This window comes from Eucalyptus grandis, chromosome 1 (genome assembly GCF_016545825.1).
Source record: "Eucalyptus grandis isolate ANBG69807.140 chromosome 1, ASM1654582v1, whole genome shotgun sequence".
NCBI classification, from domain to species: domain Eukaryota; kingdom Viridiplantae; phylum Streptophyta; class Magnoliopsida; order Myrtales; family Myrtaceae; genus Eucalyptus; species Eucalyptus grandis.
The window spans coordinates 1754483-1780493 of NC_052612.1; the positions used below are offsets into that span (position 1 = coordinate 1754483).

The window sequence follows — 26011 nt, forward strand, 5'->3', positions numbered from 1 at the left end:
AAATTAGACTATATTTAAAAATGGAGAAATTTTATAATTAAGTTTGAACTTGGGTCTTCAAATGTAAAGTTTCTATAATTAGAAATACAATAAAAGAGACAATTTTATCCTGACACAGTTAGAGCGGTATGATAGACGTATGAATTTAAGTAATTTCGAGCCATACGATGTCGCTGATTTGAACATTTACGTGGGACGACTCAAACCGGGATTCACCGCCGCATGGCCACAAATTACAAGAGCAAATGAACAGACAAAGAATTTCTGAGGAATTGAATAGAACCAACAGATCAGAAGAAAAACCGATGACCGGGCATGGAAGTGGGCCGACGATGACGGGCCGGTCCGGCCCAAATCCCGTGACTGGCCCGACCCAAGCATAGACCCGCATCGAGCAGCGCTGCTGGTTATGGCGGTGTACCTCACTCTCTCTCTCTACGTTTTCGAGACTGGCGTTCTGCTCCTCGCGCCACCGAAGTCCGACGAAGAGATCGATCAAATCGCAGCCAATTCGAATCGAACCCAGTAAGTGATTTCCTCCGATTGGCATTCGGTTTCGGCCCCATCAATTACTCTTGCCATTTTCTTGCCAAAGCATTCGTGTCAATCGAAATCGAGCTTCGCTCCAGCTTCTAATCATCGGATTTCCAGCTTAAAGATCCGAGCTTTTTTATCTGTTTGATATGTTTGGGGTCATGTGGTTTGTTGAATTTGATACGTTCGATGCCGCTTCTTGTTGCTTTGATTTGGCTTTGGAGTGGATGTGAGATATATATATGCTTGGGTCTTTCTTGTTATGCTTGAATTTTGTTTAGCAATTAGGAGGAAACTGGTCTATGCTATTTGAAGTTTTCTTGTGCATACATAGAGGCTCTGTGGTAGAAGCTATAGAGAAAGTGATCAATGTGAGCTATGCGGTTGCTGAAGTTTCGGAGATGAAGATGTTTTGGTTTTTTTTCTTTTTGGTAACCCCCATTTTCGCAATCCCCGGACAAAGATGCGATAGAAATGACAAAAAACGAGACCCCGCTAGAGACAGTTGCAGGATCATTAGTTTAGATGATCTTTTGGTTTTGTTTTCTCATATTCATAATCAACTCAACTGAGTCTTATTCTATCTAATCGGGGTTGGCTTATAAATCCTTTTCACACTGTTCCGCGATAGTTTAAGGTCTAGTCCTTCGTGCTAAGCCAAAAAGTCTGGTATTTTATGGGGCGTATGTTCCCTCTGGTACTTTCTTTTTTCCCCAGTTTATACTGTAGGTAGTCCTCTTGTTCTTGCAGGCCTCAGGACATTCAATTTGGCTGTAGTCCTTTGTTTCTCATCATGTTGCCTACGGTGATTTTTTAAATGCATTCCTTTCTTCACTATCCACTCGTATGGTTTCTCAGACCTCAGCATTGGACAGCATCAGGGGCAACATGAATATCACCAGTTTTTCTTATTAGGTTTACTGTTTTTAACTTATCATCTATCCATTGTGAGAAGGTCCGTGCTATTTTGGGGCATCCAATGCATTGCTTATGAAAATTAATGGTAAAAATGATTCATGACAGTGGATCTAGAAGATGAAGCTGGAGCAGCTGAGAATTCTGGTGGAGTGGAATTGGTAGATTGCGAAGGAGATCCTATAGTGGAGCCATGTGAGGGTATGGAATTTGACTCTGAAGACGCCGCCAAGATCTTTTACGACGAGTATGCTCGAAGAGTGGGATTTGTAATGCGTGTGATGTCTTGCCGCCGTTCTGAAAGAGATGGCAAGATTCTAGCTCGCCGACTTGGATGCAATAAGGAGGGTTACTGTGTTAGTATACGAGGTAAATTTGGACCAGTTAGGAAGCCAAGAGCAAGCACTAGGGAAGGTTGCAAGGCTATGATTCATGTAAAGGTTGATAGATCTGGAAAATGGGTAATCACAAAATTCGTAAAGGAACATAACCATCCACTCGTCATCTCTCCACGCGAAGCTCGTCAAACAATGGTCAGTTTTGCCTATCTTACTTACTTCACATGACTGATCTGTTGCATGATACCTTGATTCTCCAAGTGCTCTCGATCTCTCTATTTGTTATTGAAAGAAGAAAGATGGACTTGCATATTTGATTTATTTTACTATAAGATACTGTATAATCTTTGAGAGTTGGCATGAGGAAAGCATCTTTCAAGAGTTTTGCCTCTGCGACTTAAAAGTGGATTTTGTGAGTGAAAAGGATGGCCTTATACTTGAGAAGCAAAGAAATGACTTTTGTCCCTCTACTGCTTTTGTTAATTTCTGTTGTCTAATGCATGGCCTCCAGATAGTACAGTTAAGGCAAAAGATTCATCGTCGTGCTTTTGGCATCTCTACTCACTGTTAAGGCCAGCTTTGTCAAAAGATATTGCTCTATATGTCTTTTGGGTGTTACTTTTAATTCTTTGATAATTGTTAGTATGGTGTTATGGTAAACTGATTAATAATACTTTTTTCCGTTTTCTGGTGTAAAACCACATTGCGAATATCAAATCTTATTAGTTGTATTATGAATGTTTGCGGGGGCTTTTACCTCCCAACTTGCAGTATTGTAACGTTTGAAATAATAGATGGGTTGTATGTAACTTCAGATACTAGTACTAGAGATCTAACACATTCCAAATAATTACTACAAGCAAAAGTTGCAGTAAAGGTCAGAAGCTAAACTGCAGCTAGTCTGGATCATACTTAAATTTTGTGAAAAACTTGGCCTGCCAAACTTAACTCTAGATTTGTTCCTGCAAGTGACATGACGAGATGCATGAGTATTTGGCAGGACAATCAGTCATATTAATGCCTTCTTATAGCTTAAATTGTGCAACCTTTTCTAACTTCTTTCTGTGTTGAAAAGCAGAAAATTTCTTAGAACTCTCACGGAGATGAAATGGTCTTCAATTGTGATGTTCGTCTAGTCATCTGTTTCTTCCTTATTTTCCTTTCCTTGATAATGGAATGGACCAGCTTTTATGACACGCAAAGTTGGACAGTTATTCAGTTACATTGACATGCACTCTGTTCAACTTGATCAGATTATGCTGTCTTCACTATCTTTCTTGTCTTTCCTATCTCTGACTACTTATCTTAGTGATCCTGGCTCTCAGCAGGGCAGCGCAACTTAAGAAAAATTGAATCTTGCCAAGAAAGTTTTCAGGAGCATGTTTTGAAGAAATAAGCTTTTTACTATGATTATTTTGTATTTTATCGCTTGAATGAAATATGCCATAATTCTTAGGGGCAATGCTTTGTGCTTCATAGAAAATAACAGCAACCCCTCTGATGGAAAGATGGATATTGATTCCCAGTAAAGTGGCTTTTCTTTCCGGTCCAGAGAGATGAGCAATTAGTGAATAGACTGGAGGAGAAACTTATAATTGAGCCAAAATGCCAAGAGCCAATCACGTTTCTGTATGAGCTGATCAATTACTTTTTCACCCCATGTCCCTGTGTCTTACTCATATTAATTCAACTGACTTTGGAACTGGCAGTGGTGGTGGTTGGTGTGCTTGTGTAAATTGGCCAAGACTTTCTGAATGATTGTAGTATAAATTTGAGGTATGCAGCGTCTATGGTGTATGTATGACTAATCAAACTATCATCCTCTGCATTTTCTTTTGTTAATGTAGGATGAAAAGGACAAGAAAATCCAGGAATTAACGGTTGAGCTGCGAAACAAGAAAAGGTTGTGTGCAGCATATCAAGAGCAGCTAACTGCATTTGTGAAAATTGTCGAGGAGCACAACGATCAGCTCTCGAAGAAAGTTCAGTCTGTGGTAAACAACATTAGAAAATATGAACCTGTGGACCCGGGCCTTATGAGGAGAAGTTAGCCTCAGTGTATGGGTATATCCCTATACCTTGTACCATGTCTTCTATTTCCTCGTACACTCTATGTCTTGCTTTTTGCCATCTCCACAGTTGCATCGGTCTATTGCTTTTTAGTATTTTCAGGATGCATTGTGGCTCTTCCGGTAGGAAAACAGAATTGATGTCTTCTCATCTCCAATCTTTTCCTCCTTTTAATAAGTGCAGATGAATGCAGAAGATGGTGGCAGGAGAGCGACAGGAGCTGTGCATATATGCTGTGGCATGTGCAATCCAAGGGCTTCTTTAAGAGGATTGATGGTTAATGATCACTAAGCAATCAGCAAGAGATGATTAGGGTGAAAGTACGAGTATACTGGTCATCAGAAGATTGCGTGACCATTGGCAGTGGTTGTACTACGCGCTTTATCTAGCGATGGAGAGCAGTCATATTGTGCTTTTGATCATGGAAGCAGGGCGATTGGAGCCAACAGGAGCCCAGTCAGTATGAATCCTCTAGACTTGATGACCATGTGATTTATGTTCAAGAGGCATATTATATAGTTCGATATGTTCCTAGGGGGAAAATAGCAAATTAAAAGCTGTAGTTAAATTGTTTAAAACTGATCTTTTTTTCTAGGAGTATTTTCAGATGTAGGCCTACTTTTCTGCACTTCTTACAAGTTTTTTCTATGTGAGGTACTTTGGATTGGTAGTAGAGATTGTGCTAAAAGAATTCATCACAAGGAACAACTATTCAATGCAAGGGTTATCCTTCTGCCTCGTGTCGTGAGGTGTTTTTCTCGTATCAAAAAGATATGAGAAGTGGTTACAAACTAAGAGGTGTTCTGTTTCGTATTGAAAAGATATGATTGTGTGACAATTACTTTTTATCTGTTCAATTGATGAAAAGATATACTGTGTATCTGTTCAATTGAAGATTATTTTTATTTTTTATTATTTTTAATTTCGAATTTTCAGTTAAAAAAATGAACTCGTGTCATTTTGAAATAGTACGTCGGTTCACAAAAGGATTTCGCTATTTGAGAGTTTTCAGAGTTTTCAGAGAAATACCAAAATTGCAATTTGATATTATCATTTCAGACTTTGTTGTATCTTGAAGAATTTTTGTCAGTAACCATTAACAATCATGTGGAGTAAATAATTCCTTAAAGAAAGTATCTTTTCACACTTGAAAGTCTGATTTCATTCTTCCCAATTGATTATTTCCCAGCATCTTGTTCTCTCATTCTTCTTTTCTTTCTCTCGTGCGATATCAATGGAGCAGAGAGTTTCATTGGTAAAACAATATCTCAAGGGAGGGTTAAATTTTTTTGTACGACTCAACTGCAATTCAGAATGTAATTTTACGTCATTGTTGAGTGTTAACTTCAGGAGTATCAAAGTCGTCACAATTGGAGTCTGAAGTCGTCATAATTGGAGTCCCCGCTTTATTCACGAAGTACTAAAGTGTGGGCGCGGGCGCTGCACTGACTGAGGTAAACGTTCCACCAATGGAGTGGGTAGCTTGGACTCGCACGCTCAAATTGCTCCAAATTGGTCTAATAGCTGATGCTTATATATCCAGTGATTCGTGTAGACCAGGGTCAATCACAGCTATCAGTCCCGTGAGTTTGACGCAAATCCCCCAAATTTAAATGGTTATATTCCATTTGGCTCTGTCCAAGTCTGTTCATTTCGCAGAAAGCAACATTTAGAAAAACGTTTTCCGGATTTTCTAGCGTTCATTCCACGTAAATCTCACAAATGTCAATGGTTATGCAGTCTATTTATTTCGCGGAAAACAACGTCTAAAAAAATATTTTCCAAATTTTCCGTTCATATTGCAGAAAATGACATTGAGGAGAACATTTTTTGAATTTTCTAGCATTTGTTTAACGTAATGTTCCATTTGGCTTTGTCAAAGTCCATTCATTTTGCGGAAGGCAACGTTTAGAAAAACATTTTCCGGATTTTCCGGCATTCATTTCACGTAAATCTCACAAATGTTAATGGTTTTGTGGTCCGTTTATTTCGTAGAAAACGTCTAAAAAAATATTTTCCAGATGTTCTATTCATATCACGACGACATTCAGGATAATGTTTTTCGGATTTTTTGGCATTCATTTCACCTAATGTTCCATTTGGCTTTGTCAAAGTCCGTTCATTTTGCGGAAAACAACATTTACAAAAACATTTTCCGGATTTTCCAGCATTTTTTCATTGAAAATGAACTAGTTAGGAAAACATTTTCCATCAACAAAAAAAGTCTTTTGGAAATCGGAAAACATTTTTCACTCACTTTCTCTTATCTCACACTTTCGCATAGCCTGCTAGCCCCCTCTTCTATCTTTTTTTCTTTTATAAAAATCCAATTTTTAATTTTTTTCTTTTTTTCTCCTTTTTCTTGACTGGTCACACGACCACGGCAATAGTTGGTGACCGATCATTGGCGAGCTTGTCGCTTGCCGGATCGGCGAGCACCACCTCAAGCTCAAGCTCGCCTATGGTAGGTCGTCGACGTCGTCATATTTGGTGATCGACCAAAGAAGAAGAAGGAGAAAAGGAAAAAGGAAAAGAGAAAAAGAAAAAGAAAAGAAAGAAAATAATTAAAATTTTGATCTTTTTAAAAGGAGCGCGCGGAGGAAAATTAAATTAAATATTCCATATCAAATGGCTTTCTTATATTTTTCACAAAATGAATTGACATAAGAGAAATCTCTATCGCTCATAAAAGTCATGAAGGGAATTTCTTAGCTCTCCGGGTTTTTAGCGTGCTTAGTTGATGAAAAATGCCTAAACGTTACGGTCCAACGGGGTAATGATCAGATGCAAAAAAAAAAAAAAAAAAAAAAAAAAAAAAAAAAAAAAAAAAAAATAATGATCGCCTTATAATTTCGTGGATGGTCCAATGTAGTTACAACCGTGACATCCGTTAGGAGAGTGGACGGGAGAGGAGAAGACGAACCAACGAATGGAGTAGCTGCGCAATGACCGCTCATTGTTCTTATAAATATGTCCCGAAAAATTGATACTTTCTTATAAATATCTTCAAAGTTTCCATTAGCACTGTTCCTGCCTCCTGTTTCTTCTTGCGTTGCTTTCATATCAACCCGCTTCCTTGAGCTTTGAGTCATGAAACACTTAAGCATTTGTTTTGCGGAATTCCCATTATGCCAATTGCTTCTTTGTATTGCTCTTGCCCTGTGCTTTAACCAAGTCTCCTCCAACACCAATGAAACAGACAGACTTGCCTTGCTCGCATTTAAGGCTGGCATAACTAGGGATCCTTTTGGCATGCTCAACTCATGGAACAATAGCATTGAGTTTTGCCAATGGTATGGCATTACATGTAGCCGAAGACACCAAAGGATAACGGTCTTGAACTTGCCATCACAAGGGCTTTCTGGATCAATCTCTCCTCATATAGGGAATCTCAGCTTCCTAAGGGAAATTTGGCTCCAAAACAACAGTCTCCATCATGAAATCCCTTTGCAGGTTGGCCAGTTGCGCCACCTTCGATTCTTACTACTACACAATAATTCGTTGGTCGGTGAAATTCCCAACAACATATCAGCTTGCTCTAACCTTGTCGAACTCAACCTTCGCAGGAATCAACTAAGTGGAAAAATTCCTTCAGAAATCAGTTCAATATTAAAGCTACAATCTATTTGTTTGAGTGAAAATAATCTCAATGGTGTTGTGCCTTCCTCCATTGGGAACTTATCTTCACTAGAGTTCCTTGTTTTTACCTTTAATGACTTGGGCGGGATGATTCCCCAAGTGCTAGGCCACCTCATAAACTTGCGATTCTTCTTCTTTGGAGGAAATAGATTCTCGGGTACAATTCCATCTTCGTTATTCAATCTCTCTTTGCTAACTCAATTTGATGTTGGACTAAATCAAATACAAGGGACTCTTGATGCAAGCATAGGCCTCAAACTTTTAGATCTTGAATTTTTTAGCGTTAGCTTGAACCAACTTGCGGGGCCAATTCCTCTGTCGATATCGAATTGCACAAAGCTAGAAAAGCTTCAACTTGTAGGTAATGTATTTTCTAGTAAAGTACCTTCTTTGGAAAGTTTGTATAAGCTTAGTGTGCTTCATATCGCTACTAATCAGCTTGGAAGTGGAAAACCTGAAGACTTGAGCTTCCTTTGCTCGGTAATTAACAACAGCAAATTATGGGGGGTAGGTATTTACGACAACAAGTTTGGTGGCGTGTTACCTAGATGCATGGGTAGTTCATCCACCACTCTCACAAGATTTTCTGCAAGCCACAATGAAATAACTGGTGAAATTCCCAAAGAAATCGGGAATTTTTCCAATTTGGAAGGATTGACTTCAGGTGACAACTCACTTTCTGGTGCTATCCCCTCAAATTTGAGGAATCTACAAAATTTAGCTAAATTGGAATTAAATCAAAACAACTCCGGGAGGGACTATCCCATCTTTTCTGGGAAATCTAACCAAGTTGTTTCAATTGTTCCTTGATGGGAACAACTTTCATGGGCAAATTCCTTCACATCTATCAAACTGTCGATCTCTTAATTTGCTCAACTTGGCCGAGAACAATCTTAGTGGTGCCATTCCCCCACGACTTATCGGTCTCTCATCATTAGCAATCATTCTGAACCTGTCTTGTAACCATCTGGCTAGGATTCTACCCACGGAAGTTGGCAACTTGAAAGCTTTGAGTGCGTTGGATATCTCGAACAATTTGTTGGTAGGTGAAATCCCAAGTAGTTTAGGTGATTGCATTGCATTGACAACGCTAAGGATGGGAGGCAACTTCTTCTATGGGTCCATTCCTCAATCATTCAGATGGTTAGGAGGTATTGAAGAATTAGATCTTTCACGAAACAATTTATCAGGCCAGATTCCAGCATTCCTAGTTGTATTTCATTCCTTGAAACTTCTGAATCTATCATACAATAAGTTTGAAGGCACATTACCACTTGAAGGAGTCTTTAAGAATGCTATAGGTACTTCTATTATTGGGAGCAATGAACTTTGTGGCGGTTTACTAGAATTTCACCTCCCCACATGCATCTCCAAAAGCTCTGAGAGTAGACAGATCCATATGGTGATTTTGTCCACTTCTGTTATATTCGGAGTTCTTGGGCTAGCACTTATTCTAGCTTTCATATACCTTTGTTGGTTGAAGAAAGTAAACGAAGAAGTTTCATGTTCGATGGATGATTCATGTCCAAACGTATCTTATGGAGCACTCTTAAAAGCTACTGATGGTTTTTCTCCAACAAATTTGATCGGTGTTGGAAGCTTTGGTTATGTTTACAAGGGGATACTTGTAGAAAATCAAATAGCTATTGCAGTGAAGGTGCTTCATTTAGCCCATCATGGTGCGCTAAAGAGCTTCATAGTCGAGTGTGATGCATTAAAAAGCATAAAACATCGAAATCTTTTGAAAATACTGACAGTTTGCTCGAGTAGTGATTACCAAGGAAGTGATTTTAAGGCCTTGGTTTTATGAATTCATGGATAACAGAAGCCTGGAATGGTGGCTACACCCAAACGCATCATCATCTCATGGGAATGAGCTTCCGAAAAGGTTGAATTTTGTTCGGAGGATAAATATTGCTATCGATGTTGCTTCTGCACTGGATTATCTTCATCACCAGTGTCATACGCCCATTATTCATTGTGATTTGAAGCCAAGCAATATCCTTTTAGATGCTGAGATGGTCGCACATGTTGGCGACTTTGGGTTAGCAAAATTCCTTGTTGGATCATCCCTTGATTCTATAGCTAATCAAGTGAGCTCAGCAAGTCTAATAGGGACAATTGGTTATGCTCTGCTAGGTACTCTCTTTCTCTCTCTCCCTAAAACCAAGAAATTTTATTAACGTAAAAGTTGTTGATGTGTCTTCTTGTGTGAAGTTTGGTAGCTATGATTGCTCTTATGGTCTTATGCACAATTGATTCTAATATGATGATTTGCACTCCAAGTCATATTGCAAATGATCTAGATGTGTGGCAGAATATGCAATGCGATGCGAGGTTTCGAGAGAAGGTGATGTGTATAGTTACAACATTCTCTTATTGGAGATGTTCACAGGGTTGAGTCCCACCGACAACACCTTTAGAGATAATTTGACTCTTCATAGTTATGTCGCAAAAGCTTTGCCTAAACAAGTGCTCGAAATTACGGACAACATCCTACGTCAAGAAAGAGAGAGCCATTTAGGCTCATAGAGTCCTCCGCATTGGCTTTCCAAAAGCGATGGCATATTTCAAGAGTGTTTGCTTATGGTGTATAATATTGGAGTTGCTTGTTCCTACGAAGTGCCGGGAAGACGGATGAGCATCAGCGGAGTTACAAATAAGCTACATCAAATTAGAGAGAAACTCTTTGCCTTGGGTTTACATGGATAAGGTGCTCCACTAATAGCTTATATTTAGCTGTTATACATTTAGTGTTGAATACGCAAACGGAAGTGGACAGGTAAAATCTATAACAAAGAACCAATCATTATTTTTTCCTTAAGATGACAGTTGATCATTATTCCCCTGCTGTAGCTATACGTATTTAAACTGGCACAAGGCCTATGGCAGCAAAATAGTTCCGTTTGTTTACTTAAAACTCTATTTTCCTGCCATAGTATTTTAAAATGAATCCAAAATAAATTGCCTTGCTTCTTCTTCTTTTTTTTTCGTTTCATTAGTATGATGCTCTTTAAGATGAATTGCAACCAATTAGCTATTCAAAATCTTAATTGAAGGAAATCTTGGTTTCTGCAGATTGACTAGGAATGGCTCGGCGTTGCTTTGATTCGAAATAATCCAATGCCAGGAAGTGAGCTCTGGCCCCTAAAGCTATGTTCAGTCAGGTGTAGGCAATAATGTTGTCCCGGTGGGTTAATAAGGATGTATGGCGCACGGATTCAGCATTCTAGCATGTGGTAATTTGAGGACACCTATCCGGGTTTGATGTGTGTAGCAGGAATTACTCGAGAATGCTTTAGTAAAATCATGTAACCTGTGTGTATTGGATTTTTCTTCGGGTGTTAGTGCAAATTCTTCAGCACTGTCATTTCTGATGTTTACTACTGCTTGTACTTTTATTTCCGCATTTAAGTAAAGTTGCCAAATGACCTAATCGCATAGGCTAAAGCTTAATATAGATATACTTTCTTCTTTTTTTTTTGACAGAATATAGATATACTGACAGTTACTCTTTTTATATGGGGATTCGTTAATCATATGGATAAGCAACTTTCAAGAATAGAAATTACTAACTACATCAAAAAATTACTAGTTGCCAATATGCTCAGTCTTACTTCGCAAACTAAAAAGTGACCATTAGCGCAGAGAAATTACTAAATATAATAGTTTAAAAGTAAAGTTACTTTTCTTCATGACAAAATCAGTAGTCATTGTTATACGCAAACCTACTTTCCATGGTGAAAAGTTATGTTGTTAAAAGACTTGGTATAATTCTGTTTTGCCAGAACAACACTTTGAGTTCACCACTTGACTATTATGACTTACCTAATTTTCACATGAAAGTTATTAATGATGTGGAGAAATTATCAATTATTAATAGGCCGAAAGTTAATTTTCCTCTTAAAAAGTTACTATCCAGGTTGAAATAAATCTAGTTATTAATAGACACATACATGCCTCACAATGATGTCTCTAAATGATGAGCAGGTTTACCGGTCAACTATGAAATGATTTGACTGATTAAGCTATTGTGAGTCATGACTCTGACCAGCTAAGGAATCGCGCTTGATCATCAGTCTTCGGTGTATTTTCCAAAGCGGAAGACTTCAGAAATTTGCGGGCTTTACATGACTTCAAGTCAAAATCTGGAAAGTCATCTAGATGGATCCACCATCCATCCACTCAATACACGCACTAGGATAGACAGAGTCAAAAAGAAACTCGCGCTATACACGCCAAAATCTTGACTAATCAAGCTTCCAGCATTCAAAAATGCACAAGCATGGCTGGAGACAAAACTGAGCTGCCAATAGGAACATCACATCTGCCTTATCATAGCATTCCTGTGGCTTCACGTCTTCCATATCTTCATTCGCCTTTCGAATCTTGTTTCTCTTCATTCTGGTGGACACGTTCTTTCGGAGCAGCTTCTTTCCACCTTCAGCGCGCAATTATCCTGAAAGAAAATGAAACGAGCCACGAAAGCAAAGACTGGCCGAACTATATATTAATCAGGTAAGAGGAACATTAAGGTGGCCAAACAGAAGGTTTAACTGAAATAATGTGTTATCTCCATTGTAGAAAGCCTGCACTCTTTTGGATAAGGGCTGCGATGCGGTGATCGAAAAGTCGTTTATCGTTCAGGAGAGCAGCATCATTTTATTTGGACGCACTTGCAAATTTAATTTCAAGCGAAGTTCGTGAGGGTCTTAACCCGGAGCTTAATAACATGTCGGTGTAATACTCTTTACTCGACATTTTATCGGATATTATTTTCGCCCTTTATTTTACGTCATTATTATCATATCTTTATTTAGTGATATTATGTTGTTTACATGATCAATGAGTGCAATTCAGTGAACTAGCAATGTATGGTCACATAGATAGATGTACATATGATTTCTAAAATGAGCAAGATTGCACAGGCAAATGCTTCCGTAAAGAGATATTGGTATCAAAATTGGGCGTTAGGCATTGCTAATGTAATCAAGTCCTCGAGCCTGAATCTTTAATTCGTAGAAATAAAACAAATGTTCTAAGTTTTACTCGGCCACTAACCGGCCTCTAATCGGATAGTGGAGGACTCATTAAGTATGAATAGATTTCCATTGTCATAAATGGGATTTGGGAGAACCCCAATCAAATTTTAGCGCCTCCTCATGAGAGGAATCGTCCCCGGTAGCTTGTCAATTCGTTAACCATCTCCTGGGTGTATCCATCTCGAGAGGATCTTACCGTTTACTCGCCGTTCACGTTATGTTCACTCGTTGACCGGATCTTACTGTTCACTCACGCTCAATCACTATTCAATCTTGATCGGATCTTGTCTTGACCTACCCTCGGGGGAGGGAATATGTTTAGGGGTATTGCCTAAAGGACGGGCCTAAGGCCCATGATTAGGCGTGGGCTCTCCCAAGCCCATACCCTGCGTGACATTGGGATATTTTTTATGAATTTTACAAAAAAGGAGTCGCCACTAGCCTATTGGGGTTGGCTAGAAACCAAGTGAAGCATGAGAGTATACCTCACTTCCTACGCTACCAGAGAATCTAGGGTCGGGGACTTGATTACACTAATTAGTCAATTAATGCCCTTCCGGTACCTAATCTTGTTTATTTTAACAAAATGATTCTTTGTCAAGCAGTTTGAATTGATTTTACTCATCCACAAACATATTAAAGTAATCATACGAGTGTAATCTAAACATGTACTATTAAACATACCATATGACTACACACATACCATTAAACATATCCACCAATAATCATAGCTAACAATGTCCTAATCACCATAAGTCTACACACATACCATTGAACATAACAAGATATACAATCTAAACATGCGATGTAATCAAAATAAATGCATAATTACACTTAAAATGACAACACCTAGCAATTCCTAACCAAACTCTATCATTTTTGAATTTTCGAAATTTTTTAATTTTTTTCTAAAATTTTTAAAATTTTAAAATTTAATTTTTAAAACTTTTTAAATTAATTAATTTTTTTAAATTTTTTAATGATTTTTTTAATTCTCTCAAAAAATTAAATTTTCGATTTTTTCAAAATTTCGAATTTAAAAAAAAAAAAAGGATTTCGATTTTTTTAATTTTTTTAATTTTTTTTAATTTTAATTAAAAAACAATATTTTTTATTTGAAAAAATGGGTGAATCAGGTCGGGTCTGGTCTGACCCAACCCGGTTCGGCCCGGTTTGCGGGTTCGGCCCACTAAAAAAAAAGCCACACGAATTTAAAAAAAAAAAAAAAAGAAATGAAGGCAATTTTCGGCCCAAAGCCCATCTTGGATTTTTACTTCAGCCCACCCGAGGGTCCATTTTATAATATCTATTTTCAGCCCAATCTATTCAGCCCACGAAACGAAAACCAGCCCAAAGCAAAGCCCATTTCCTATTTTCTAGTTTCAGCCCTTTTGTGTTTTCTTTTCTCTTTTTTTTTTTTTTTTTTTTTTTTTTAATTTTTCTTCTTCGCCCTTTTCCTTAGGGCATCTTCTTCGAGCCTTCTTCTTCCACAACCGCAGCTCGCCAAAGCTTCGCAGCTCCTCTCGTCGGTTTGACGCCGACAACGCCGCGAGTGCCGACCGACCTAAGGAAGGTCGCTAGACCACCGCCGCCCACCGATCATCCTTTCGACTGCGCCGGTCCTCGCCGGCTACTTATTCAGGCGACGACTACTCTATTTCCGACGGAATGAGTCGTCGACTCAAATACATTCAAATCTCGCGCAAACCGTCTGAAAACACAACAAATTAGACAAAGCAACAAGGATTCAGCAAGCATGGGGGGAAAATGAATGGGTCCGGTGTTAAAACGCGAGCTACTCCTCGGTTTTGTTTGAGGAATTTTGTCGAACACATGGTGTGCACTATCGAACTCGAAGGATTTTAGCTTAACCGAACGCCGAATACGCTTCAGGGGTCTTGGGGTACAACGCATAAGGAACACGGAGCAAACAATAAAGGCGATGAGGGCCGGAGCTTGCGCGAGCCGGTCGGCCGTGAGCTCCGGCCTAGCGTTTTCCAGAAATGAGGTTACGGGATTCAAGAGACCTACCTCGTTCGGCGATGGGCTACGGCGAACGACGGCGGGCGAACGTACCTCTGGCGACGACGAGCCGCTTCCTCGAGCTCCTACTTCTGGTTCGGTCTCTCCTTCCCTCGGTGTTCCTCTCTCGCTTGCTCTCAGCTTGGTGGTTTCTCGGTCTTGACGCTCCCTGTGCTGCTGGGTTCCGAAGATTACAGCGGCGGCCGGCAGTTCACTGGCGGCAGCTGGACGTCCGAGGCTCCTCGGCTCCTTATCCGGCCTATTCTCCTCCCTTTCCTCTCGATTTCCCCTCTGTGTTCTCTCTATTCTCCCCCGCTTTGTGTCTCGTGTTCCCCCTCCTTTCATTCCCGTTGCCCCTTCCGATTTTATACCCTGATGGTTTTATGTGATGGGCTTAAGGCCCGTCCGCCCATGTTGGGCCTAAAAGCCCGGCCCACAAGATTAGGGCCCATGGATGAAGGGGTATGTTTCTTTGTTTTTTGGAGGGACGTATATAAGGGAGGAGAGAGAGGGAGAACGTACCTTTTGGCATTCAACGTACGTACGTCCCTCTCCCTCGCTCTCTCTCCAAAAAGGAAAATAGTAAAGCACAATGCGATGTTTTTCCTCCCTTCCAAGCGAATTGGCGTCATCGAAACGAATAGGGCCAAATTCTTTTCCTCATATCGGCGTCAGTGTTTAATCTGTGGCTAACAAGGTACGCTCGAATCCGTGGTGTGCTTTAGAATCGGTGATACGTGATTTTCCCGGGCTTGTCTTCCGCATTCGTTTTAGGGGTTCGATTTAGTGTCGAATCCGGTTTTCGGGGATCCGATATTCCCAACATACCCAGCTAGCAAGCGCGCATGGCCTCTGCGGCTACCAGCTTGCCGACCGAACTGCCCCCTCCAACCCACGGATCACGCTGGCCGCCTGCAATCCCGATCCCCTGCTCCCGGTTGCTGCTCCATTTTTCTGTTTTTCTACGCAGTCGTCGCGCGAAGGACGACAGGAGGGAGACGACCGGTTCGTGCGCGGGCTGGGCTGAAGGGAAAAGGTGGATGGGCCGAGCCGGTGGGCCGCGCGAGGGAAAAGGAAAAAGAAAGGGAGGAAGGGGCCAGCCTATGGTTTTTCTAAACCCAGGCCTAGTTGCCCTTTTGTTTTTTTTTTCGAAATTTTCTTGTAATAATTTTTTTGATTGATTATAAGACTAGTGACACAAATTCTCCTAATGTCTATATGTGATGCAATTTTAATGAATTTTTTTTGTTAAGGGGTTAGAAATCAATCCCCAATTTTTTCAATGCAATTAAGAAACACTTAAACAAATCGCCAAAATTTAGGTGTTAACAGATCACACTATCTACTCATTGATCATAATACTGTTCAATCACTTGATGGTATTTACTGTTCACATCGACCGTATTTATTTGGCCAAAAGACAAAGGAGTAGGAGTCTGTAACTATGAAGTTGTACAAATACATGAAAAGTCTACGAGTGAAAATGTAGGTGTCAACAAGAACTCCTAAAAGTAGCTAATGGTTTTTCTTCAATGAATTTAATTGGTATTGGAAGCTTTGGTTCTATTTACAAGGGATACTCGAGGACAATGGAGCTATCATTGCCGTAAAGGTGCTTCATTTAGTCCATCATGGTGCTCTAAAGAGATTCATAGTCGAGTACGAGACATAAAAGAATTAAACATCGAAATCTACTGAAGATATTGATTGCTCAAGTAGTAATTACAAAGCAAGTGATTTTAAGGCTTTGGTTAATGAATTCATGAACAATGGAACTCTAGAACAATGGCCACACCTAAATGCAACATCATCTCATGGGAATGAGATTTCGAAAATGTCAAATTTCACTGGGTGGGTAAATATTGCTTCCGCATTGGATTATCTTCATCATCAATACCGCATTCTCTTCATTAGTTGTAATTTAAAGTAAAGCAATATCCTCTTAGATGTTAAGATGGCTGCACATGTGACAACTTTGGATTTTGTGAAATTCCTTCTTAGATCATCCCTTCATATTATAGCTCAAGGTTTGTTGGTGTTGGATCTATCCCTTACTTTCAATTTTTGACTTTTTACTTGACCTTAAGATAATCTAAAATAGATAATTACACTCCTCCATTTTGGGAAATTTTTAGAAAAAAAAGGACTTTTTTATTGGATGAGAATGAATAGGAGCGAGCATGGACTGGGTTGGGCTGATGCACCACCTAACCCAAGGACCAACTTGCACATTATTGATCCCCAAGTTTTGGGATTGAGGACTAACTCTGTTGAGCTTGGAGTCAAGGATTGGACCAATTTGTGGGTCCGGTCTGGTTCCAGGATCAACTCGAGATCAATCATGTTTTTGTATGAGCTGATCAATTGCTTTTCCGCCCCAAGTCCCTGTGTCTTACTCATTAATTCAACTGACTTTGGAACTGGTAGTCGTGGTGGTTGGTGTGCTTGTTTAAATTGGCCGAGACTTTCTGAATGATGTTAGTATAAATTTGAGGTATGCAGCGTCTAAGGCTTATGTATGACTAATCAAAGTATCATCCTCTGCATTTTCTTTTGTTAATGTAGGATGAAAAGGACAAGAAAATCCAGGAATTAATGGCCGAGCTGCGAAACAAGAAAAGATTGTGTGCAGCATATCAAGAGCAGCTAACTGCATTTGTGAAAATCGTCGAGGAGCACAACGATCAGCTCTCAAAGAAAGTTCAGTCTGTGGTGAACAACATTAGAAAATATGAACCCGTGGACCCGGGCCTTATGAGGAGAAGTTAGCCTCAGCGTATAGGTATATCCCTATACCCGGTACCATGTCCTCTATTTCCTTGCGCACTCTGTCTTGCTTTTTGCCGTCCCTGCAGTTGCATCAGTCTTTATTGCTTTTCAGTTTTTTAAGGATGTGTGGTGGTGCTTCCGTTAGGAAAACAGAATCGATGTCCTCTCCTCTCCTCTCTTTTCCTCATTTTAATAAGTGTAGATGAATGCAGAAGATGGCGGCAGGAGAGCGACAGGAGCTGTGCATATATGTTGTTGCATGTGCAATCCAAGGGCTTCTTCAAGAGGGTGGATGGTTAATGATCGCTAAGCAATCAACAAGAGATTATTAGCGTGAAAGTACGAGTATATTGGTCATCCCAAGATTGCGCGACCGTCCGCAGTGGTTGTACTACACGCTTTATGTAGTGATGGAGAGCAGTCATATTGTGCTTTTGATCATGGAAAGGGGGCGATTGGAGCCGATGGGAGCCCGGTCAGTATGAGTCCTCTAGACTTGATGACCATGTGATAATGGTCAAGAGGCATCTTATATAGTTCAATATGTTCCGAGGGGAAAAAATAGCAAATCAAAAAGATGTAATTAATTATTTAAAACTGATTTTTTTTCTAGGAGTAGTTTCAGATATTTCTATCTCGATCTGTAATGAAAATATGGACGCTTAATTATCGCATTTGATGATATTTATCTTAATTGGGCTATCAATTAGATTGTGCGCACTTATAAACGTAGAAATCACGAATTAATATTTTGTTTTTGAAATTGACATTTTCATGATGTTTTAGAAATGCGGTGAATAATTTAAGGACTAGTTTTGTAACTAAAGTAGCGTACAAAAGGACTAAAACGGAACATTATCAAAAGTATGAGGACCGAAGGTGTAACCTTTCTGTTAGAAACTTGTAGATGTAGGTATAACGTATCGCGGGTGCTGACTCAACATGCCCGTCCTTATTTGGACTGAAAGCTGAAGAATTGTCGCCGAGATACGTTGGAGGATTCAATTTTTCAGAAGTATAATGCAGGGACCAAAAGTAAACATTCCGCCAATGAAATGGGTGACTCGGACTCGCACGCTCAAATTGCTCCAAATTAGTCCAATAGCTGATGCTGATGTATCCAATCATGATTCGTGTAGACCGGGGTCAATCACAGCTATCAATCCCGTGAGTTTCACGCTGATATATTCAATCATGATTCATGTAGATCGGGGTCAATCACAGCTATCAATCCCGTGACCCACAGCTCTCAATCCCGTAAGTTTCACGCTGATACGATTCGTGTAGACCGGGGTCAATCACAGCTATCAGTCCCGTGAGTTTCACGCAAATCCCACAAATGTCAATGGTTGTGTCCCATTTGGCTCTATCAAAGTCCATTTATTTTGCAGAAAATAACGTTCAGAAATTTTTTTTCCAGACTTTTCGACGTTTGTTTCACGTAAATCCCCCGAATGTCAATGGTCATATTCCATTTGGTTATGTCCATTCATTTCGTGGAAAATATCGTTCAAGAAAAAGTTAAGGAAATGATTTTGACTGATTAAGCTATTGTTAGTCATGATAGTGACCAGCTAAGGAATCGCGCTTGATCATCAGTCTTCAGTTTATTTTCCCAAGCGGAAGACTTCAGAAATTTGCGGGCTTTGCGTGACTTCAAGTCAAAATCTGGAAAGGCATGGTGGACACGTTCTTTCGGAGCAGCTTCTTTCCGCCTTCAGCTGGCTATCATCCTGAAAGAAATGAAACGAAGCACAAAAGCAAAGACTGGCTGACCTATATATTAATCGGGTAAGAGGAACATTAAGGTGGCTAAACAGAAGGTTTAACCGAAATAATGTGTGTTATCTCCATTGAAGAAAGCCTGCACTCTTGTGGAAAAGGGCTGCGATGCGATGATCGAAAAGTCGTGCATCATTAGGAGAGCAGCATCATTTAATTTGGAGGAACTTGCAAATTTAATTTCGAGCGAAGCTCGTGGGGGTCTTATCCCGGAGCTTAATAACATCTTAGTGTAATACTCTTTACCCGGCATTGTATTAGATATTATTTTCGCCCTTTATCTTAAGTCATTATTGTCGTATTTTTATTTATAGTGATATTATCTCATTCACATGATCAATGAGTGCAATTTAGTGAACTAGCAATGTATGGTCAGATAGATAGATGTACATACGATTTCTAAAATGAGCAAGATTGCATGGGCAAATGTTTTCATAAAGAGATACCGGTACCAAAATTGGGCATTAGGCATCTCTAATGTAATCAAGTCCTCAAGCCCGAATCTTTAATTCGTAGAAATAAAACAAATGTCCCAAATTTTACTCTGCCACTAACTGGCCTCTAAAGTTAAACTTCTATTCAAAAATAATTTAAGGACTAGTTTTGTAACTAAAGTAGCGTACAGAAGGACTAAAACGGAACATTATTAAAATTATGAGGACCGAATTCTGTTAGAAACTTGTAAATATAGGTATCATGTATCAATTCACCGGTGCTGACTCTACATGCATGTCTCATATCGAAAAGTTATGAGTGTGTGACTATTATTTTTTATCTATTCAATTGATGAAAAGATAAGTGTGCATTTGTTCAATTGAAGATTATTTTTATTTTCTATTACGAATTTACAGTTAAAAAATGAATATTTGTGTCATTTTGAAACTATCTGTTCACAAAAGGTTTCGCTTTTTTTATTAAGAACGGTTTTGGTTCAATGACTAACTATCAATTTTTTGTCTCTTTCTTATTTTTTTATTGTTTTCCTTTCGAGAGTTTTTGGAGAAATACCAAAATTGCAATTTGGTATGTCTCATTTGAGACTTTTTGTACCCTAGAGAATTTTTGCCAATAATCATTAGCAACCGTGTGGGGCAAATAATTCCTTAAAGACGGTATCTTTTCACGTCTCAATCTGATTTCATTCTTCTCGATCGATGATTTCCCAGCATCTTGTTCTCCCATTCTTCTTTTCTTTCTTTTGTGCGATGTCAATGGAGCAAAGAGTTTCATTGGCAAAACAATATCTAAAGCGAGGATTAAATTTTTTGCACGACTCAACTACAATTCGGAGCGTAATTTTACATGTCATTATTGAGTCTTAACTTTGGGAGTATCAAAGTCGTCACAATTGGAGTCTCCACTTTATTCATGAAGTACTAGCGTAAAGTGTGGGCGGGGCGCTTCACTGATTGAAGTAAACGTTCCGCCAATGAAGTGGGTCACTTGGACTCGCACGCTCAAATGGCTCCAAAGGAGTCTAATAGCTTATGCTGATATATTCAATGATTCGTGTAGACCAGGGTTGATCTCAGCTATCAGTCCTGCGAGTTTCCAGCGAATCGCACAAATGTCAATGGTTATGTTCCATTTGGCTTCGTCAAAGTCCGTTCATTTCACAGAAAACAACATTTAGGAAAATGTTTCTGGATTTTCCGGTATTTGTTTCACATAAATCCCACAAATGTCAAGGGTTATGTTCCATTTGGCTTTGTTAAAGTTCGTTCATTTCATAGAAAACAAAATTCAGGAAAATGTTTTCTGGATTTTATGGCATTCGTTTCACTTAAATCCCACAAATGTCAATGGTTATGTTCCATTTGGCTCTGTCAAAGTCTGTGCATTTCACGGAAAACAACATTCGGAAAACATTTTTCGGATTTTCCGGTGTTCGTTTCATGGAAAATGAATCAATCAAGGAAAACATTTTCCATCAATGGAAAAAGTCTTATGGAAAACGGAAAACGTTTTTCATTCACTCTCTCTTATCTAACACTCTCACACAGCCCTGTTAGCCCCCTCTTCTGTCTTTTTTTCTTTTTAAAAATTCAATTTTTAATTCTTTTTTTTCTTTTTTTTCTTCCCTCAAGCTCACCTTTGGCAAGTTGCACGGAGGAAAATCAAATTAAATATTCCATACCAAACGGTAGAAAATATTTTTAAATGCATTTTCAAATTTCAGCTAAACACTAGAAAATATTATTATTTTCTTGGAAAATGACTTTCTGACATTTTCTACAAAACAAATTAATGTAAGAGTAAGAGAAACCTCTTTCGCTCTTAATAAGTCATGATGGGGATTTCTTAGCACGCTGGGTTTGCAGCGTGCTTAGTTGATGAAAAAATCATACCGTCCAACGGCATAATGATCGCCTTATAATTTCGTGGATTGTCCAATGTAGATACAATTGTGACATCCGTTAGAGGAGTGGATGGAAGAAGACAGGACGAACCAACGAATGAAGTAGCTGCACAATGACCGCTTACTGTTCTTCTTATAAATATGTCCTGAAAAATCGACACCTTCTTATAGATCTCTTCAAAGTTTCCAGTAGCGCTGTTCCTGCCTCTTGTTTCTTCTTGCCTTGCTTTCATATCTACCCGCTTCCGTGGGCTCTGAGTCATGAAACTCTTAAGCATTTGTTTTGCGGAGTTCCCATCATGCCAATTGCTTCTTTGTATTGCTCTTACACTGTGCTTTAACAAATCTCCTCTAACACCAACGAAACGGACAGACTCGCGCTGCTTGCATTTAAGGCTGGCATAACCGGAGATCCTTTCGGCGTGCTCAATTCATGGAACAATAGCATTGGGTTTTGCCAGTGGTATGGCGTTAGGTGCGGTCGGAGACACCAGAGGGTAACGGTCTTGAACTTGCCATCGCAAGGGCTTTCTGGATCAATCTCTCCTCATATTGGGAATCTCAGCTTCCTAAGGGAAATTTGGCTCCAAAACAACAGTCTCCATCATGAAATCCCTTCACAAGTTGGCCAATTGCACCACCTTCGATTCTTACGACTACATAATAATTCATTGGTCGGTGATATTCCCCAAAACATATCAGCTTGCTCTAACCTTGTTCAACTCATCCTTCAAAGGAACAAACTACGTGGAGAAATTCCTTCAGAAATCAGTTCATTATCAAAGCTACGAATTTTAGCTTTGTATGGAAATAATCTCACTGGCACCGTGCCTTTCTCCATTGGGAACTTATCTTCACTAGAGATCCTGTATTTAACCTTGAACAACTTGAGTGGGAGCATTCCCCAAGTTCTAGGCCACCTGACAAACTTGCGAGTCTTTGACCTTGCAGGAAATAGATTCTCGGGTACAATTCCATCTTTGTTATTCAATCTCTCTTTGCTAATTGCGTTTGATGTTGGAAAAAATCAGATACAGGGGACTCTTTATGCAGGCATAGGCCTCAAACTCTTAGATCCTGAATTTTTTAGCGTTTTTGAGAACCAACTTGTGGGGCCGATTCCTCCGTCGATATCGAATTGCACAAAGTTAGATAAGTTTCACATTGCAGCTAACGCATTTTCTGGGAAAGTACATTCTTTGGAAAATTTATATAAGCTTTTTCAGTTTACGGCCTTTACTAATCAGCTTGGAAGTGGAAAACTTGTGTCGCGACCAATTTTTCGGGGTTTGGACCACCTAGGATTTGGCTAATGGACTGTTAAGCCTAAACTTAACTCGGGCTCTCCCAAGCCCATACCCAATTCGCGACTTAGGTTCAAGTTCTTAACATGCAAATTGATTTTATTTAGGAGTCGCCACTAATCAGTTTATGGTAGGTCGATTAGACACCTAAGTAAAATAATGGGAGAATTACTTTACTCCTACGAACCAGAGACTAAGGGTACGGGGACTTGATTACATTAGATTTCTCTAATGCCCTTTCGGTACCATTCTTTTTATTTTCAAAAATGTTTAGCAAGGAGTTTGGATTGATTTAAAACTAATTCCCTAACATGTGAGGTGTTCATGCAGGTGCGTAAACCACCAATTTAACACTCAAGAAAAGCATAAAATAAATTGCAGGACTTACCTCAAAGCAACGAAAACATCTGCAATGTTAAATTAAAATCCATATCAACAACCCTAGATATGGTTTCTAATTAACAAGTAATTACTCAATTTTTGTTTTCACTTATTAAATGAGATTATAATCCATATGCAATGCAATGCTTTTAATCTAATATGAAATGATATGGCATGGCAACATGTCCTAAACCATATGAATAAAAATTTTATGATCTCTTAATGAACATGCAATTGTTAAATATGCAATCTAAATTAACCAAAATGACTTAATTCTAATGACGTGCAATGCAATGCAATGACGTACAAAATTATTTCATCTAAAATGACATGCGACATTGCAATTTAATATACGAGCTATATGTCACGCGACATTTATTAAATGACCTAATCTAATGACGGACAATTTCTAATTAGAAATGAACCTAACAATAATCACTAAAATGACATGCATTTCATGAACCTAATTCTATATGACATGCAAATGACATTTTTTATTTTTAAAAATGCAATCTATCCTAGAAATTGCAACTAATTTATCCTAAGACAAATTTTATGAAATTTGAAATGATCTAGCTAGATTAAGATTCTATCTAATTTAAACTAGGGATTAAGTCATATTAAATCCTAATTTAAACTAAGATACTGTCTTAACCTAGCAAGCTCTAACCTAAGATGCAAAAATCAATCTAAACTTAATATGCAATTTTATCCTAATATGTCATGACGTGCCAAGGATGCCTTAATTCTACATGACGTATGCATGATGATTTTGTTTTTTTGTGTTTTTATATTAATTTCGAAATTAAAACTAATACATAATTAATATGCAATTCAAATAAAAAACTAACAACCTAAATGAATGCACTTTCTTTTTTTGATTTTTTATTTAAAAATTCATGATAAGATTGCAATCTTAAATATGCAAGATAACAACAAACCTAATCCTAATTAAGATTTTTTTTTTTTTTATTTTACGAAAATAAGATTTGACTCAACCAACTTGACGATAGCAAATCAAATAAGATAAGATTGATATCCAAAATTGGCGAACCATATCTCGCGCATGAGATCGGGTTGACCAATTTTAAAATTAAATCGTGAATCGAATCTCGGGCTTGAGATTGGATTGTCGATTTTTGTAAGGATTGCGAGTCGGATTTCGGGCGTGAAAATCGGACTGTCAATCCCTAGCTTGAGACTTTTTCATGTTGGAATCTCAATCATATACATTGATGATTATTTCAAATAAATAAACAAGATAAATAATAAATAACTAAATAAATAAATAAGAAATCTACCTAATTGGGATTTTGGACTCCTAGGGTTAACCAACGGAGGCTCGTGACGGTGGCTCAGCGTGGCTCGACGATGATGAACGCGGCTTCACGACCCACGACCAAGATTGGCCAGCGGTGTACTAGCGGTCAGGGGACCCGAAGTCTATTCTCTATTCTTCCACTAAAGAATATCTCCACACGTCAAATTTCTTCATGAGCTCTTGGCCTAAAATTAATCTCCTTCTTGCATGAAGTGAAACCGTAAAACCCACCAGTTGTATATACGAGACAAAACTCAACAGAAGACAAATTTACCGCTTGCACTTATTTGACCAAATTGTGATCTTTTTCCACCTGCGGCAACTTTATCCCTCTTTTCAAAACACGTGAGAGGCCACGGTTTTGTTGCTGGACGTAGACAAAGGCACCGGTAAACCTGCAAAAACAGAGAGTAGTAATCTTTGGGGCTTGGCTCAGCAATTCGTGGTGCTGTTGGGATGCTTGGGATCAGCCGGAGATGTTACGGTGGTGCGGCGATTTCTAGCGTCGGGTCACAGCCAGCGGTGGTGCTCGGAGACGGCAAGCAAGGGCTCAGCTATTGCAGGTCACGGGCGGAGCAGAGGCGCGGGATCTGGAGGTTGTGAGCGGCGCAGGAGCAAGGGCGCTGGGTCGTGTGGCGGTGGCGTCTGCAGAGCTACGAGCAGAGGCGCTTGGGTTGTGCGGCGGTGGCGTCTGCGACGAGTAGGCGTGGCTGCAACAGGCGTTGGCGAGGCAGAAGCAGCGGGTCGTCGGGAGCAGCAGAGGCTTCGCGGTGGTTGAGACGCGGTAGCGTTGGTCAGAGAGGCGTCGGGCGAAGGCAGGTCGCGGCGGCAGGGATTGGCGCGGCGTCTGGCGAGGCAGCAGACCAGCGGTGTGGTCTCCGGTGGGGCTTCGGGTCGTCGTGAGGAGGCGGGTCGCGGCTGGTGGAGACCGGCGGTGTGAGCGCAGCGCGAGTGAAGAGAAACTGGCGATTGGGGCAGCTAAAGTGGGGAAGATGATGAACAGTAGGAGTCAAATCACCTCTGCTTTTTTTACTTTTCTCCTCTCTCTTTCTCACGTTCTGACTTTTCTCTTTTTCTGCTCTTCTTTTTCTGAATTTTTTTCCAAACGAAGCCTCCCTCTATCTCCACATACCCGATTGCTTTTTATAGGTGAAAATATGTAATCTTCGTAGAATATTTTATCTCGTTTTTTTCAATATACACGAAGATAATCTATAACCTCCCGATCACCCAAAATCTTCTTATTTTCCTTATCTCATGAATATCTCTAATGATTTTATTGCTTTATTGATAAAGATGAGATTGCGAATGCGGTTTTCTCAATCTTCAAAAAAAAAAAAAATCATCAGAATATTGCATCAAATTTCAATTTTTCACAAGATAATTGATTTAAAAAAACAATGGGCTTGGGCTAATTTGCTCATTTCACGGGCTTAGTCCGACTTGTCAATTTAAGCTCAGAAACATTAATTCGAACCCATCCACCAATGCTCCAATAACTAAAAATGCAAATTAAAATAAAATGCACCTAAAAC

The 26011-nt window shown here is 39.4% G+C and overlaps 1 protein-coding gene and 1 pseudogene across 2 annotated transcripts; both read left to right on the forward strand.

Moving 5' to 3' along the window:
* The first annotated feature begins 422 nt into the window (after positions 1 to 422).
* On the forward strand, positions 423 to 4648 carry LOC104450980 (protein FAR1-RELATED SEQUENCE 5). Of its 2 annotated transcripts, none has more exons than XM_039315660.1 (4): positions 423 to 525; positions 1558 to 1982; positions 3635 to 3851; positions 4041 to 4648. In XM_039315660.1, coding segments are annotated over exons 1-3 (630 nt in total). In that variant the 5' UTR covers positions 423 to 524; the 3' UTR covers positions 3839 to 3851; positions 4041 to 4648. The 2 variants fall into 2 exon arrangements, with proteins under 2 accessions (XP_039171594.1, XP_039171612.1); XM_039315678.1 differs by having other exon boundaries at positions 3635 to 3845.
* Positions 4649 to 8592: 3944 nt separating this feature from the next.
* Positions 8593 to 25180, forward strand: LOC120292702 (annotated as a pseudogene).
* Positions 25181 to 26011: the final 831 nt, after the last annotated feature.

Coding starts and splice junctions, on each gene's coding strand:
- LOC104450980 (XM_039315660.1), top strand. Junction 1,983..3,634: donor GCGAAGCTCGTCAAACAATG/GTCAGTTTTGCC, acceptor TTGTTAATGTAG/GATGAAAAGGACAAGAAAAT.